The sequence below is a fragment of the Aspergillus glaucus genome (assembly GCF_001890805.1).
Source record: "Aspergillus glaucus CBS 516.65 unplaced genomic scaffold ASPGLscaffold_12, whole genome shotgun sequence".
In the NCBI taxonomy this organism is placed as follows: domain Eukaryota; kingdom Fungi; phylum Ascomycota; class Eurotiomycetes; order Eurotiales; family Aspergillaceae; genus Aspergillus; species Aspergillus glaucus.
This window is the reverse complement of record NW_019170464.1, coordinates 217545-234248: the sequence shown is the minus strand read 5'-3', so window position 1 is coordinate 234248 and position 16704 is coordinate 217545. Positions and strand designations below refer to the sequence as shown.

The 16704-nt window shown below is 51.8% G+C and overlaps 5 protein-coding genes across 5 annotated transcripts; 3 read left to right on the top strand and 2 right to left on the bottom strand.

Annotated features, from left to right (window-relative positions):
- Nucleotides 1-157: 157 nt before the first annotated feature.
- ASPGLDRAFT_47931 (putative GPI anchored protein) lies at nucleotides 158-1606 on the bottom strand. The gene is made up of 2 exons (XM_022546780.1): nucleotides 923-1606; nucleotides 158-855 (listed from the first exon to the last, which is right to left on the bottom strand). The coding sequence occupies exons 1-2, from the start codon at nucleotides 1470-1472 to the stop codon at nucleotides 269-271; spliced, it is 1137 nt and encodes a 378-aa protein (XP_022400085.1). The 5' UTR covers nucleotides 1473-1606; the 3' UTR covers nucleotides 158-268.
- Nucleotides 1607-1756: 150 nt separating this feature from the next.
- On the bottom strand, nucleotides 1757-5532 carry ASPGLDRAFT_172772 (formin-mediated actin nucleation enhancer). The gene is made up of 2 exons (XM_022542774.1): nucleotides 4985-5532; nucleotides 1757-4887 (listed from the first exon to the last, which is right to left on the bottom strand). The coding sequence occupies exons 1-2, from the start codon at nucleotides 5174-5176 to the stop codon at nucleotides 1951-1953; spliced, it is 3129 nt and encodes a 1042-aa protein (XP_022400084.1). The 5' UTR covers nucleotides 5177-5532; the 3' UTR covers nucleotides 1757-1950.
- Nucleotides 5338-5885, top strand: ASPGLDRAFT_395217 (uncharacterized protein). Its single transcript, XM_022545094.1, has one exon. It carries the CDS (start codon nucleotides 5458-5460, stop codon nucleotides 5752-5754), a length of 297 nt encoding a protein of 98 aa, XP_022400083.1. The 5' UTR covers nucleotides 5338-5457; the 3' UTR covers nucleotides 5755-5885.
- Nucleotides 5886-7136: 1251 nt separating this feature from the next.
- On the top strand, nucleotides 7137-10723 carry ASPGLDRAFT_26321 (putative PAB1 binding protein (Pbp1); the record flags this gene model as incomplete). The annotated part of the gene is made up of 4 exons (XM_022543547.1): nucleotides 7137-7288; nucleotides 7617-7797; nucleotides 7858-8128; nucleotides 8187-10723. The coding sequence occupies 4 exons, from the start codon at nucleotides 7137-7139 to the stop codon at nucleotides 10721-10723; spliced, it is 3141 nt and encodes a 1046-aa protein (XP_022400082.1).
- Nucleotides 10724-13451: 2728 nt separating this feature from the next.
- Nucleotides 13452-16262, top strand: ASPGLDRAFT_128292 (COPI-interacting protein CEX1; the record flags this gene model as incomplete). The annotated part of the gene is made up of 9 exons (XM_022540787.1): nucleotides 13452-13574; nucleotides 13654-13791; nucleotides 13845-13955; nucleotides 14020-14166; nucleotides 14218-14591; nucleotides 14650-14944; nucleotides 14999-15202; nucleotides 15255-15427; nucleotides 15476-16262. 9 exons carry the CDS (start codon nucleotides 13452-13454, stop codon nucleotides 16260-16262), a joined length of 2352 nt encoding a protein of 783 aa, XP_022400081.1.
- Between the last annotated feature and the right edge of the window lie 442 nt (nucleotides 16263-16704).

Genomic DNA, 16704 nt, shown 5'->3' with positions numbered 1-16704 from the left:
AGGAGAGTGAGAGAGAGAGTTAGAAGGGTAGAGAGAGAAAAAAGAGGAAGAAGAGGAGACTGGAAGAGGAGAGAGGAGGGCAGTGACTGACGCTCGGAGAAGCTCACCGGCAAAACACCCGAATCTCGCCCAATCCGGAAAAGTGCCCCCCCGCATGGAGACTTACCGAAGTGGGCAGTATACAAACAGGCCATTTTCCGGAGTACATATTACAGAGTATACAGATGACTATATTCATTCAATGAATTTGATGGACATACAACCATCATCATGAGAGCGCCAACACTAAAATAACTGCTACAATCAACAGCATCCTCCTGTCCAAGGACCTCCCGCTAACACCACTAGTCTCTTTCGCAACAGTCCCCGTCGCAGTTACACTCCCTCCAGCAGAAGCAGTACAACTAGCTGAACCACACGCGAAACCCGTCGGACAACATCCCCCGCCCATACTCTCATCACAGCCAAACCACCCACCCGCACATGTCGCAGTGCTCGTGCTGACAGCCGGCGCCACGATAGTCTCGTCGTTGTTGGACACGACGGCCGTCGAGGATATCGTTGGGCAGGAGGTTGTATCGCAGTCGCGACCAGTGCGACAGCATCCGCCTTGATATACGGCTGAGCAGGCGTAGAATCCGATCGGGCAGATTGAGCCTGTTTCGCTGGATGATTTGGAGGTTGTGGCTGTTGAGAGACTGGTTGGTCGGGCCGGGGGGACGAGGTCGTCGGAACTTGTCTTGCTGGCGGTGTTTGTACTGCTAGGGACGTAGCTAGATGGAGGGGTCGTATACGTCTTCGTAGACACAAACACCGTCGAATGGAGAGTAACCGTCACAGTGGATACGTAGGCACCTAGACAACAAACCGACTGTTAGCTATACGGACTCAGTTGCAAACGGAAAACATAAGCAGAACATACAGCCACCATCAACACACTCATATCCCGGAATACAACAACCCCCTCCCAGCTTCGCCGGACAGGCTGTATACCCCGACTGACAAGACCCAATCACCCCAGAGCACGTTTTTCCCTGCGGACAACATCCCACATCTCCAGACCCGGTATCTTGGACTAACTCGCAGGTATCTCCGGTTGTGCAGCAGCTGCTCGGGCGGTCGATGGATGTGCACCCGGTGGTGCCAGCTGGACATTGGAAGTCTCGTTGGAAGAGGGAGAGGCCTTGTGCTAGGTTGATAGAGGCTGGTTGGTACGGGTAGGATCTTGGTTGGAGATTGTCATCATCGTTGGTGTCGGTGTGATTGCCCATCGATAATCCATCAGAGCCATCATAAGACCAATAATCCGGGAAGAACTTCTCGCCCTCGTCACTGCTCATCTTCCTCACGCCGCGGATCGCTTTCTCGCCGGCATCGCGTTGCTGGATCCGTGCACCTTCGTGATGATGATTCTCTGCGAGCGAGGTCTTTGAGAAGAGCGAGAGTATTGCTAGAGCGTGTATGAGGCGCATTATGCTGGTCTTGTACGGAGTAGCACAGGCTTAATCACTGAACTGTGGTAAGGAAAGGGAGATCATCGTGCTGATCATGAGTTTAAATAAGAGTCTTGTTTGAAAGGATCCATTTTTTGTTGTCTGGGGATTCATTGGTTGATTGTTGTCTTGGTGACTGGTGGCTGCTGAAATCCGATGGCTGGTTGGGCACTGTTTCACCGCCTGAGATATAAATATCAATCAATCTACAGAGTACACGATGGATGGAGATAAACATCGAAACCACAATAAATTCAATCAATGCCAATGTAACAACGCTCTGATGCTAGAATACTTTCAATGATAAACATAAATAAAGGGACGGTGATCCATCCCACATAACAGGCCACAGCAACTTGTGGCGGGTATCGTCAACACACTAAATGATAATAGACCACCGGTTTCAATTCAAAAATAATGCCAGTCGAGCCTAAGACACTCCGAGGATAGCGCATGCTTAAGCAGTGTCATCCTTCGCAGTCTCGGCTTTGCTCTTGCCCTCGTCGTCCGATTCCTTGGCCTTCTCGTCCGCCTCTTCTCCCTCTTTAGCATCCTTGTCATCCTCCGCAGGCTTCTCAGCATCATCGGTCGAATCTTCTGGCTGCTCAGCCTCGCCCTCTCCAGATGCCTTCGCAGCAGCCTTCGCAGCTTCAGCCTCAGCCTCAGCCTTCTCCATATCCGCCGCTCGAGCCTGTATGCGCTCCCAGACATCTTTGCGCACGCGGTCATCCTTGGCCCGACGAAGTCTCTCCGTCTCCTCCACACCACCGCTCTTCTTCAGCTTTCCTTGCTCGACGAATGCACCCAGTTCTTTCTGGAATTTGCCGATGCGGCGGGTTTCCAGTTCCTTTTGTCGTGCCTTTTCTGCCCGTTCAATGGCTTCGAGACGAGATTCGTGGTTCGGTTGCAGGGCACGGACTTCGCCTAGGACACCATCCTTCGCCTTGAGTGGGTCGGCTGCCGGATCAATGGCCAGGTTCCGCCCTGTGGGCCGCAAGGTGACCCCGTTAGGAGTCTCGTTCGACATGGCCTGTTGTTTCGTCGCCTGTTCGACCAGCGCAAATGTCTGCGAAGCCTTCTCGAGGTCATCTTGCAAGTCGGCCGCGAGATCTTCCTGCATGGTAAGCTGGTCACGCTCCTCACAAACCATCTGGAGCTCCTTCTCCCAAATCTTGGTCCAGATCGGCTTCTCGCGTTTCAGGAACTCTTGCATCTTCTTCATCTCCGTGGTAACTGCAGCGATATCCTTGCTAACAGTCTCCAACTGCCTGGGCAGCGGACGCACACCGCGAGTGACGACATCCTTGCGGAGGTCTTCGACCAGATCCTGAAGGTCGTCCACACGCGACACCAGTCGCTCAGATTCATCAGCAAGCTCCTTCTTCCCGGAATTGATACGAAAGCGACCCGCATCTCCCTCAAATGACGGAACAGCAACATCTGCCGCAGCGTTCTTGACGCTGCCAGCCTTGGAGCGAATCGAGCCCATCGAGCTGGTGATATCAGAGCTAAAATCGGCGTACGTTTGGCGCAGAACGGCCAGATCCCGGCGCAAGCTTTGAAGCTCCGCAAGCTGACTACTGTCGGCCGAGATACTGCCCTTCTGAGTCCCAGCAACGGCCTTCGGGGAGCCGGAGACCTGAACAGGAGGTGCAGCCGCCAGACGGGCCATCTCCTTGGCCGCCTCCAATTGACGGTCTGACACACGCTGCATCATAGTCTCATGTCCATCCAGAGTTCCTTTGATGCCTTCGACCAAGCGTCGGACACCACCGAGGCCATCGTCAAAGTGCCTTCGGACTTCATCAAGCGTGTCCACGTTCAACACCAGCACCGATCGATCCTTGACATCCACCAGGTCTTCCAATTCATGCCGGACACCTGAGACTGGATCTTGAATGTAAATTTCTGGAAGGTCCACTCCATTGTTGTGCGTGTTCCAGGCAAACTTCTCAATAAAAGCCAGCTGAAGTCTTCCAATTGTGAGACCACTGGGACCTTCTGGCAAGACATACTTCTTAATCTTGCTCTTGTACTGTAAGAAGAGGGTCAGTTCCTTTCCGGGAGACGGCTGGTCAGAAACATATTGAGCACCGCGAGGCGGCGTGGAAACATCCGTCGAAGGCCGTCGTTGATCCGACGTCGGTGTCCCCGGAGCAGCCACCGACTCAGCACTAGAATCTTTCGTAGGTTCAAACGCCTCGCCAAGAGAAGGCTCTGGAGGACGTGGAAATTCCAGAGAGGGTTCTGCAACTGTGGGCTTGTCCAACGTATCAGGTTCAGGTGTAGGGCTCTTCTTGCCATCCGGAGTCTTGGTCCTGGCGGTCGCTGGATCGGGAGAGGGCTCTGCCCGGGGTTTGTTGTGCTCATCCTCAGCCGCAGGAGTACTGGTTGCTGGTGATTCCGACGGAGTACTCTTGGCAGAAGATGGATCTTGCAGGCGATTTGATGACTTTTGTCTTCCATGGGCGGTTGATCCTCGTAACCGCACAGCGTTCAAGGACTCACGGACATCACGGCCTCGGTTCGGAATAGGTGTCGTTTGGGTCGGAAGCATAGGCACTCCATTGGAAGACGTACCCAGGTGCTTTTGAATTTGATATGCAGAAAACCGCCGGGATGCACGCCGTTCCAACTCGCCACTTCGTTGAAGAGCTCCCAGAGCGTCATCTTGTTTCGGTGTCGGAGGTGGAGCTGGGTAGGGAGAGGAGGCTTGGGACGACGGAGCCGGAGTGACTTGCTTGGGAATCACATCGTCCGGAGCCGATGATTGGGACAGGATGTGCTGGGCCTCCTGTCTGGAGGCTTCCCGTTCGGAATAGTTTGTCCCTCGCAATTCGCCGTACCCAGCTGAACTCGTTCGGGGCATGGTAGACGGGTCTTCGGCAGAACCATTGCTTCCATGACGACGTCCAGTTCTTGATCTGGGGGAGGTGGCGGTCGTTGTGGCTTCCTCATACGCCTGATTCATAACAGCCGTCTGCCCAGTCGAACTGCCTTGCCGTCCTGAAGATGACCTACTGTCATCTCTTTGCTGCCGCGATCGTAAACGAGCTTGTTTCTTTTTCAACCCATGCAGTAGATTTATGATGATATCCCGAATCCGTGGAAGATAACGATCGAGGCTCTGTGGCGACGCATCCTGACTGAGGGTATCTTCGAGTATGGTACGGAGCAGGTCTGGCACGGGGCCTAGATCAGATGTATCGACGCCGATCGCATTGAACGCACGACATGCCAGGTTGAACTCGTATCCCAGACGTACGTAGACGTCGGAAACTTCGTTCTCCGAGGCTTGTCTCCGGGACCATTGTGTGAGTGTTTCCAGTAACTGCTTGGTTGCAACGAGAAGATGGGTCACGCTTTTTTCGATTTGGGAAATCTGCTTATCGGGCTGCTCATAGAGAAAAAAGTAAATATCATCAGCACGGAACCCCCGGAACGAACGTGGACCGCCAGTCCAGCCACTCTAGCCACTCCTCAGAACTTACCACGACGGTTCTCGACTGTTGGGATCTGGATGAACTCGACGACGAACTGCGAGGCGCGGAGGACTGGGACGTCATGGCCGTCTCGACACTGCTCCCCGAACCGGTCGAAAAGTGTTGGGGAGGCGGGCTTCGTGATGGGCCAGGACTTCCGGTGGGATGCGGACGCTGGGAACGAGAGGATGAGGAGCGCATGTATAGGGCTGATCAAGGGAAAACGAGAGAGAGAGAAATAAGAATAGATTCCGATTAGAAAGGATTAGAGAGAAAAGACAGTGAGAAAAGAAGGAGGCTATAAAAAAAAGATCAGCTCGCACAGAGACCAGGCAGGGGGGCGCAAATTAATATTGCATCCCAGGAAAGAAAGAAAGAAACAAGAAGAAACGGGAAAAAGCACAGAGTCACCAGCCTCTTTTCAACCGACTCAAGATTCCTGCTTGTCAGAAAGCCCAAAACAAGCCAGAGCTGTACTAGTGATGGTGGTGATAGTAGGAGTGAACTTCGAATTGGGCCAACATCTGGTGGCTACTACTCCGCCGGTCACATGTCCACTGCCAGCCTCCGCCTTTTGTTGTTCTGATACTTTTTATCTTTATCTTTGTTTCAATTGCTGCATGTTTTACTCTGGGGTACAGATAGGGTTATTGCAGAGACTTTTTTCTAGCTTCTATGCATTCTTTGGGGAAGTGATATGTCTATTACTGGCTCTTAGTGTCCGGCGGGGTGCCTCGGCTTCCCGATGTCCAGCATACAGCTCTGTACCTAGAGTATAGAGGATATGGTCACCTCAAGAAAGTCTTTATCTACGAGTAAGGCTAGCTGTACAAAAGATCCTAAGGCTCTGTAGATATCACGTGAGCATCAATACATACAACACGATACGGATACAGCATGAGTATTAATCCGACAGCTCGTGGCAATTAAAAGGCCTAAGCTATGCGAAGACTCCTAGGGCTGTCAATAGCCAGTCATGTCTCCGTATGCAGAGGTCATCCTTACTCTGACTTGGCCCAGTGCCCAGTGCCCCAGTCTTTCATCCCTGATCATCTCGAAGATGCGGTATGTCTGGTACATTGAGTCGGTTGCCAGTACCTTGCTGCTGAAGATCATCCGAAGAATAATCAGCACTAACACCGTGTAAACATCTGTTTCGAGTATTAGTGTTGAAGATGGATTATGGTGGATTATGAGGAAGATTGATGGTTTCTTGTATAGTGCCCGAAATCTACAAGCATTCTACTCAATATTCTGTATATCTCTGTACCTGCCATCTAATTTCAATGGGGAATTCTTTCAGACTAGCCCGTCCCATTGTGGACCAGTGTTATTAGGTCATTATGGGGAACACACTGACTACCGAGTAAACTGAGCGCATTTGGGCGTCTCAGGCTCAGCGTCTACAGAGTAGTTACTCAGTAATCTTCAGCGTGGATGGAGTGCTGTAGAGTTGGACACCTATGACTTTATTCATGGCATTATAAGCACATAATGACACGGAACAATCGAATTGATGTTTCTTAAACAATGCACTATGTAACTGTAGGTAGTAGAGTACCTGAGTCTACAAAGTTACCACTACTACTACTACTACTACTACTAGGTGTAGCTCCACTCCCGTGACCAGACCCTCCCGAACCAGACCTCATCACTCCTCCACACTACCTCCAACGACACCTCTTTACCTGGTCTCTTCGTCTCTTCTGACCACGACAAGTCAACGACTGACTACGACTCTTTTTGTTTCTTTTCTTCTTGCATTTTGCTTTCTCTCCTCTCTCTTCTTGTTGCGGACAGTCAGTTGGATCTGCCCGCTCTGGACGCCCCCCCTTCGTCCCCTCCGCTCTCTCTTTATCGACTCTCTGATCCACATACCCGATCTCCTGCTCCCTCTATCGCCTTTCAATTCCATCATCAGTGTATTCCTCGTCGTCTGATCCGCCCTCCTCGATCTCCTCTCCTCCCTCCATATCCCAATTCAAACACTAGGCTTCGGTGAGCCTAGGCGGTGTGCGTTTTCTTGCGTGTGGGCGGCTGTCTCTTGTGTGTGGCCTTGCGCCTCAGTCCTCGTTTTAAACCCTCCTTAACATTGCACAAAGCTTGCGTCGTGTACGGTTCCACGACGTGAGATTGTTTCGATTGACGACCACTAAGCCTGATGGCTTCCACCGTCAACTCCGCGTCTACTGGCAACAACGCATCGGGTAATGCTTCGTCGCAGAATCCCACTGGTAGAGCCTCGTTGAGGCCCAGCGCTAGCACCAGAGTGCCCGATAATCGACGACCCTCCCCTGTTGATGGCGGCCCGAGGTACGTTGTCTTTTTTTTTTTTTTTTTTTTTTTTTTTTTTCCGAATTTCCATTTTCCATGGGATGAATTTTTTTTTTTTTTTATGTTTTTTGTTTTTTGCTTCTATATTTGTCGATGCCTCGATTCCCGTCACTTTCTCCATTTCTCTCTCTTGCTCGCTCTGTTGGATTTCTGGCGTCATCGCAATACACCGCTGGTCTTTGGTTTCGAAAGAAACTAGCTACGGAGCATGTTAAATCGTCGATATTCATATCTCTACGTCAAATCGTCGATTGGGTCGAATCATGGTTGATGTGTGCGGTTGGCTAACACGGTGCTTCTCCCGCAGACGTAGCAGCTCCCAGAAAGCTTGGACCCAGGGAACGAACCCCATCACCCAAAAATACTCGCAACAAAACGGCAACATGGCCCATCAGAAACAATCTGCTTCTACCAAGGCGCCCAGGGAGACCAACACCTCGGACAACCATGCGCATGACCGCTTGATTTTCTTGGTTACCAGCTTCATTGTGAGCTGACCCCGCATAACATGTGTTTCCGCAGGGCTGCAGGAGCTAACTGGTTCTTAGGGTTTGAACGCTGTTGTCACCACTAAGAACGGTGAGAAGTTCACCGGTATCTTCTCTTCCTCGACCCTTGAAGCAAGCGAGTCGTCCTTTGTGCTCAAGATGGTGCAACGATCCAAACCTGATCAATCGCGATCCAATGGAGTTAGCGATGTTGCTGCTCCTTTCTTGGGCTCACCTCCCGAGCACAGCATGGTTTTTGATGCCAAGGACGTGTTGGACATCGCTGTTGCAGACGTGTCGCCGGCTGATGTCACAACAAAGACGTCGAACGGTATGCGAGACCAGATCTTTCGTTTATATCTCTTTTTACATGCTGACACTTCTAGTAGGAGCTTCCGCTGGCTTTAGAACTGATTCCGATATTTCCGGAAACCTCGCGACCCGTGAGCGGACCTTGAAGCGTTGGGAGCCGGCGGCGGATGATATCGAGGCGCCCCTTGAAACCGCGACTAACACGACAGGTTGGGATCAGTTTGAAGCCAATGAACGCCTTTTTGGTGCCACGAGTAACTACGATGAAACCTACTACACTACCACAATCGACCGTTCCGACCCAGCCTATAAGCGGAAGGAGGCTGAGGCCGCTCGTATTGCTCGTGAGATTGAAGGCGCCGACACGGACAATCCTCATCTCAGGGAAGAAAGAGGATTGGCACCGGCTCAAGGTGTAGGCGAGGATGAAGAGGAGAAGTACAGCGGCGTTCGTCGTGATGAGAAGAATTTCCCACCTCTCGTGTCTGGGCAGCCGAACAAGTACACTCCACCGGCGCGACGACAAGCTGCTGCTGCCGCTACTGCCGCTCAGCAACCCGCTACGACTGCCGGTGCGCCCTCGAAGCAGCCAGTGGCCCCGGTTCCAACACAGGCTAAGGAACAGGTTCCTCCTAAACCCCAGCCAGGACCGTCGACCGCAGCAGCTAAAGCGGCCACTGACGCGCAGCAGAAGTCCGTTCCCGACAAGGCTACCGCAACAACGACTGCTGCGCCAGCGCCCAAACGGGCGGCGGACAACGCTACTGCCAACGTGGAAGCCGAGGTGCTGGACCACTTCCGGCAATTTGCCAACAATGAGAAACTGAAAATGCAGGAGCGCCGTCGGAACCAGGTCTCTTATGATCGCAATGTCAAGTTGAATGAATTAATGAAGTTCTCCAAGAATTTCAAACTTGCCACCCCGGTCCCGAAGGATCTGGTTCCTATTCTCGCAAAAGACCCTAACAAGCAGGAGCTGATTGTCAATCGAGCTCAGGTGCAACCTGAAGACGAAAAAACGACCAGTAGCAGGGCCACTCCAGTTACGGCCGACCAAAAGCCCGCGCCCCCTCGTGGCCCAGGTCCTGCGAGTGGATCAGTGCCTCCGCAGGCGCAATCGAATCTCAACCGTGGTCGCCAGATGTATCCTCCCACAGGGCCCAACGCTGGACCAAGTGGGCGATTCCAGAACCAAGCACCGCAACCGGGCCGCCCGAGCACCGGCATGCTCAGCCACCGTCTTGCAGACAACCTGCAGCAGCGAAAGGGAGCCGCCGTGGGACCTGTCCCGGCGCCCTTGCCCATTCAGGATGCCCGTCTGCCTCCCTCGGGCCCGGCTGGTGAGCGATCTGGTGTCAGCAGCCCGAACAAGACGCCAGTATCTACGAAGTTCAATGTCAGAGCTATGGAGTTCAAGCCTAACCCGGCTGCGAGCTCGTTCACTCCTGGCGCTGCAGCAAGTCCGCAGCCTGCCTTCAGAGGCCGCTCCATCTCTCGCGCCGCGAGCCCGTCTGTTTTCTTCGGAACGAAGAAGCCCCGTTCCATTACCGAACGGCCATCTCTTAACGACCAGTTTAACCCTATCAAACGGATGAAGAAGGAGACTGCCGAGCAGGCGGACAAATTGTCCTTTAACGGTGGCATTCCTCCAGCTTATAGGACTATGCCAACCTGGGACGTCCCTGCCGGCAATAATGAAAAGACTTACTTGCAAATGTTCAAGCCGCCGGCCACCGTGCCGGGCATGTTCCCTCAGCACCGTGCCGGCTCCAACCCTCAACTGCCTCATCAGCCTCAGATGCCATTCCCATTCCAGCAAGCGGCTCCGGGTATGCCCCCGGTATCTGGCCCACCACACGGACCCCATCTTCATCCTCAACAGCACCACTCCGTGCCTCCTCATTTCGACGACCCTCATCGTATGCAGTTGTCGTCTTCGACCTCGCAAATGTTCCCATCCCCCAGACTACAGCACAACCACGTTGCTTACCCATCTCCTATGGCCCCGCATGCGCAGCTGGCGTTCCAGCAGCCCATGCCTCAGTTTTACATGAACCAGGGGGCACCTCCGCCCCCTCACATGAGGCACTACCCGGGTGCCCCACAGTTTGTCAATCCACAGGGAGCTATGGCAGCACCCATGATGGTCCAGCAACCTTCCGGCGGTCCTTATATGGGGGTTCCTCCTTACAATCCTCAAATGCAGATGTATTCACCCAATCCCGGTCAGGCCTATCCTCAACATGCGCCTCCTCCTCAGCCTCATAGTGGATTCCCGAGCCCTGGCCGGGGCGCCCCAATGATGATGCATCAGAATTCCCAATCCGGTCAGCCGCCCCAACCCGCCATGTTCATGACGCCTGGACAACCGGGGCAACCTATGTATCCTGCTCAACAGGCAGGGCATATGCCTCCAGTACGCGGAAATTACCCCCAGCAGCAACCGCACTTCCAGTCGAGCCCTCGTCAAGCGCATCATTATCCCCCTCACCAGCATCGGACCCCAAGCAGCGGCTACAACCAGGTGCCGCAAATGGCGCCTCAAGTGCCCCCCTCTCAACCACCGCCGGCCGCATCTCATCCTCCCGAAGCTGCTGAGAACGAAGTGAAATGAATTTCGAGCTTTGGTCGCAAGACTCCCCGCCGCGGCCATCTTCAACACTAACAAGATGTCTTTCACATTTTGGTTTCCGCGCGCTGGGGCTTTGCAGGGATTCGACCAGGGGGTTTGTTCACAATTGGCAACTTCAACAATTTTGGCTCAAAGGCTTGATTTTTGTTTGAGGCTTTCATGTGTCTTGAATTTCGTTTTACAGTGGTCTCTATATCAGGGGAGGTTGGTGAGCTATCAACAATATTGCCGGTACGTTGCACAAGTATGTCGATCTGCAAATGGTCAGTGGTGACTTCCTTCAGGTGGACGGCCCTTACGTCCCATCCGACAGTTGGTAGCGCATGGGGAAGTGAGATTTGTATATGCCGAATTGAGGCGCCTGTATAGCTGGGGATGAGTTGCCGTGAAGTTGCGAGGCCATGTTCTGGTCGGAAATCTGCGACTGAATTTCCGAATCATCTGTCCGATGAGACTGGATTTTCATGTCTTACGTCAAGGCCATACGTATCAACGGAGATAGTCAATGGCACATTATACATGTTCAATTTTCTTCATCCATTTTGTAAGACAATAAACCCGCCCGTGTAGCAGTAAAAAAGAAAGCGAGGAAAGCATCGTAACCAGCAACTTCCCATCAAAGGTAACGGCTGTTAATGAAATAGGGCACTCAAAAAAGAGAGCCACAGCCTTGTCTCGGGAACAATATCAAGCAGTCTCAATGCCTCCACACTCGCCCAGAGGATATTGTTCTATGCATATTCTAGAAGGGTTGGAAACTTCACTCCATTTGCAGTGATCGTCTCTTTTCCTATCCCCTTGAGTACAACAATCTATACTACCTGTAATTCCCATGCTCGAACCATGCAACAGAGATATAAACCCCCCTGAATACTCCCTCAACTTGAACATCATCTTCTCATCAATCACAAGCATCTTTTTACTCTCTTCTGCCCAAATCGAATACTCAACAAAACTCCAAACCCAATCAATCAAACCACTACATACACCAAAATGGCTCCTCCCATTTTCATCCCCACTCCCACTCCTACTCCCGGCGGCGGTTCGCGCAGTGGTGAGTTTCTTCCCTCCGACATTGCCTTATCTTCCCCCTCCTTATTTCAAATCTAATACTGACTTGGGTACGTTATGGTTATAGATATTTTCTACCAAGGCTGCGTTATCGTGTAAAGCAGTCCAGCCTGTCCGATCCGGTGGCCTCCAGGATGAGGTCTGCGATACGAATCAAAACCGGGCCTTGCAACCGCGCTTTTTTGATAAGGAGTTGGCGTTTAGATGGTCACTTTCAGAATGGATAGATGGAAGGGAACATTCAATTGTGATAGACGGGGGGTATGTAATATAAACGGCTATCAACGATATTCTATTGTCAACAAGATTTTCCCATCGTAGAAGTTGTGAAGTCGGGCCCTGTCGACATAATCAGTCAATGAGCACAACCGGCCGTAAGTATGGCAAACACGAGGTAAACCAATAAGAAAAGCAACATCTCCTCAGGTCTTTTCAGTTTATATTTGGACATCATCCAGCAGCCCCCAAGACGAAATCGCAACCGCGGTACTCATCCTTCCCAGCCCAAGACCAAACACCAAGTCCACCGTAGCCCCCGGCACCGAAACCAGTCGTCAATCTCGCACCAGCCCCAACAACAGTTGACAACATCCCGCCTTAATCCCTCGTTCCCTCTTCTCTCTCTTTTGTCCCTCTCGTCTGGCAGTTGCACAGCGACCACGTTTGTAACGCGCAACCATGTCCGCCGTGGCCATTAGTTCCTGTGATCTCCCCATGGAAGCGCAGTGGAAAAAGGAACCCCAGATAACGGCCTTAAGTCAAGGATTTGATTGATGTACACATGTCTTTCCAAGGCCAGATGTCGTGGATCTTACGACTTCGACCTTATGCCTTTTACGGTAAAAGCATGTGTCTGCCAGCCTGTTTTGAGGCTATGGACGAGGAGAGCAAAGGAGAGATCCAAGTTCGCGAAGGGATAAGACAGAAGAATTATCACGGAAGTTGAGGACTGACAACGAGATATCTTCCTGGTTCGATGGGTCGAGGGAGGGGATTTTGCTGTCGGTCTCGGTTTCGCGCTGGGAGGGGAAGAGTACGCTTCGGGGAGTATGCGATTCGTGGATTTGGGGGTTTTGCGCGGTCTGACCTTTTACCATTGGGTCATCATTGGAGATGTGATGCTTTTCTGGTCTTTTTGTAGGGAAGAGGGGAGCTGGGGCGCGCACCTAGAGCTTTGCTTGTGGCGCGTGTATATTGACTGGCTGTTGAGATTAGTGGCGTTATCTAGAAATAAATAAGGTAGCGGTAGCTCAAAGCATTATCATCAGACTTTGAAGAGTATAATCATTTTGAAGTGTTTGTCGGAGAGCATGTTTGCTGTTCGGTGGTGAGAACAAGATATGGAGCTCTAGGCGGAGGCCCTAAACTAAATCGGGGCGTGGCATTATTGCTGTCCGCCCGACGAATATAAGCAGGAGTAACCACTCCCTCTACTGCCCCGAACTGGTCGAGCTGGCCTCTCTTTCGTTTAATACCTAATATAACTCCTTCCAGCGCGGAGAAAAGGCCGCCCTATCAGTCCCAACCGGAGATTATCCTGCATCCTGGCCCGCGTTGCCATTTCAGCGCCAAAACCCGCTTGCCTGTCACCCTACGCTCCCTCTCGCCGTTAAACGATATCGTTCTTCTCGTTATCGCTATGGATTTCCTCAAATCCGCCGTCGCGTCTGCAATCGCCAAGGGCAGCTCGTTTCCATATTCGCTTGGCGACAGAGTCGATATTGGCGATTCGATCTGGGCCCTCCATAATGCGACGAAACGGGTATGCATGCAATTAGGACATTTGGCGCTTTCATTATTTGCCGCGGAATACGAGGCTAAAACAGATTGTCTGTATTTAGGAGGATGGCTCGCCATGCAGTGTCTTCACCTTCGATATCGCTTCAAATAAGTCCCGGCTGCCGTTAGCGAAGAATGCGATGCGGAAGTCGAGAACATTGAGACACCCCGGTGTTATTAGAGTGATAGATACGATTGAGGTACTTGGACCGATCTTATGCGAATGCAGCGGCGCAATACTTACAATTTTTAGACGGAAACTAGCATCTATATCGTGACTGAGCGGGTTGTCCCTCTATCCTGGCATGTGAAGCGGAGGAGTCTGAGCGAAGAGACGGCAAAATGGGGATTACATACTGTGTCGGTGCGTTATTCTGGTAGACGACTACGTGCTGTCTAGGTGCGAGGCTGATTGATCTGGTTTCTAGTGCACGATCAAGTTTATCAACGAAGACGCTTCGTCAGTTCACGGCGCCGTCAGGGCCGCGTCAGTATTCGCAAGCGAAAGCGGAGAATGGAAACTGGGAGGATTTGAAATCCTTAGTTCAATGAATGATGAGGATGCGATTATCTATGTTGGTCGACCACCTTGCGAAAGAGGACTGAGCGTGACTGACAAGCGATAGACATATGGCAGTATCGTCCCCGATGCGGCTCGTTATACACCCCCAGAGGTTTTCAAAGGTGGCTGGGATATTATCAAGCGTCATCCGTTAGCCGCTGTTGATTCCTATGGACTCGGTATCCTGGTGTTCGAGGTCTTTAATGGCAGTTTTTCGGGAGGGGACCAAATTGGCAAGACGACAAATATTCCACCTAGCATGCAGCAGAGCTACAAGCGTCTTTGCGCCGCTAACCCGAAAATCCGTCTGAGCCCGGCACACTTCGTCGAGCAAGGCAAGAAGAGCGGAGGGTTCTTTCAGACACCGTTGATCCGGTTAACAGATGATATTGAGTCTCTAGGTCTTAAGAACGATGCCGAGCGGGAGGAATTTATCAAGTATGTCTCCGTCTTTTGTCCCTCGATTCGGGTGATTCAGTAGTATTGACTCAAATAGTGAACTGGATGAGCTCTCAGAAGACTTCCCAGAAGAGTTTTTCAAGATGAAAGTACTTCCGGAGTTGCTTAAATCAGTCGAATTTGGTGGTGGCGGTCCCAAAGTCCTTGGGGCTATTCTGAAAATTGGATTAAAACTATCACCAGAAGAGTTCAATTCCAAGTTGATGCCAGTCATTGTCCGGTTGTTTGGAAACCCTGATCGAGCTCTCCGGGTCTGTCTGTTGGACCATCTGCCTCTGATAATTGACAACCTCCCCCAAAAGGTTGTCAATGACAGGATCTTCCCTCCAATGGTGAGGTATCTGGTGTGTCTTGCATTGTAAAGTTTAATGCTGATTGTTCTCTAGACTTCTGGTTTCACGGATGTCGCACCTGTTGTCCGAGAACAGACCGTCAAGGCTGTGCTGACGGTAATCAACAAGTTGAGTGACCGTACGATCAATGGAGACTTGCTCAAGTTTCTGGCGCGAACGGCCAACGATGAGCAACCTGGGATTCGGACAAATACTACCATTTGTCTGGGGAAGATTGCCAAGAACCTGGGCCAAGGTGTAAGCAATCTTTATTCTAGTGTTAGCTTGGAGATGCTAATATGTTGGTTAGTCGAGATCGAAAGTCCTCATCGCGGCGTTTTCAAGAGCCATCCGGGATCCTTTTGTTCATGGCCGAAATGCCGGTTTGATGGCCTTGGGCGCGACAATGGATTACTTTACGGAGGAAGACTGTGCGACTAAGGTTTTACCCGCTGTTTGTTCTGTACTTCTTGATAAGGAAAAGTAAGTGAACCTCCATCTTTTCGGTTACTCCTCGCTCACATTTTCCAGGATGATACGAGACCAAGCAAACAAGACCATCGACCTATATCTCCAGCGCATCAGGAAATTTACCAGCACAATGCCCGACACGGCGTTACCGTCGGCCGACCCGGAAGAAAGCACCAAGGATGCAGCTCGTATCGGAACATCGAATGACAACTCGTGGGCCGGATGGGCAATTTCATCATTCACCAATAAGATCACGACAGCTAACGGTGAGATTGAATCAACCGCCAATGGCAAGCCTGCGGAGTCGGACATTGCCCGTTCTGCATCTGCACCCCGTTCAACCACGTCGACCCCCGCGGTGGAGCCGAAGCCGGCCAAGACGATGCTGCGACCTGCAGCCCAACTCAACCGTTCGGTATCAGAGCAACCAACGTCTGTCTCCAAAGTTGAGGAGCACGGAAAAGCGGACGACGATGTCTTTGAGGCGTGGGGCGCCATGGAAGATGACGACGAAGAGGAACACCCATCGAAGGATGACGATCCCTTCAGCCCTGTGACCCAACCCAAGCCTTCGCCTAATCTGAGAACATCGCCCAGACCACCCGCTGTTCCGTATGATGACGGCGGGGAGCCCGATTTTGCCGGGTGGCTGGCTGCGCAGTCCAAGGCCAAATCGAAAAAGCCATTGCCAAAGGGACTGAGCAAGCCAACAACCACTTCAGCAGCCTCTCGCACTGTGAATACTCCGGCAGCTAAGTCGAAGACAGTTGTCGCACCAGCCAAGAAGATTGATACGGCGCCCAAGGACGAAGAAGAGGATGATGGATGGGGGGATGCGTGGGATTGATGTGTTCTTTCGTTGCACTGTTACTGGTAACCATAGACGGCGTTTAGGAGCACACTCTTGTAAACATACCCTTAATGAAACAATCCATAGAGACAGAAAATCATACAACACAAGCCCTCATTGCTAGTACAACAACATGACAGCCAATCAGCGACCGGCAGCCCCGTGATCGCCCAACGGTTTTTCTCCGCCGGTTCGACGTCTCTCCGCCTCTTTGGTTCTCCTCGACTTACTACTACCACTTTCAAGACGGTGGACTGGTTTGTGTATGTGGGTTAATGTGCGAAGGTATGCCTGTAGTCTTCTTTATTGTGGTTGATGCTTTGCTAAACGAGCGGAACGCTGACTTCCCAGCTGTTGACACACGTTTCCCCAGTCGGCCGATGTCATCTTACCGTTGATCGCGCGATGCCGGGTCGTTGACCTATCGAGACCTATCCAT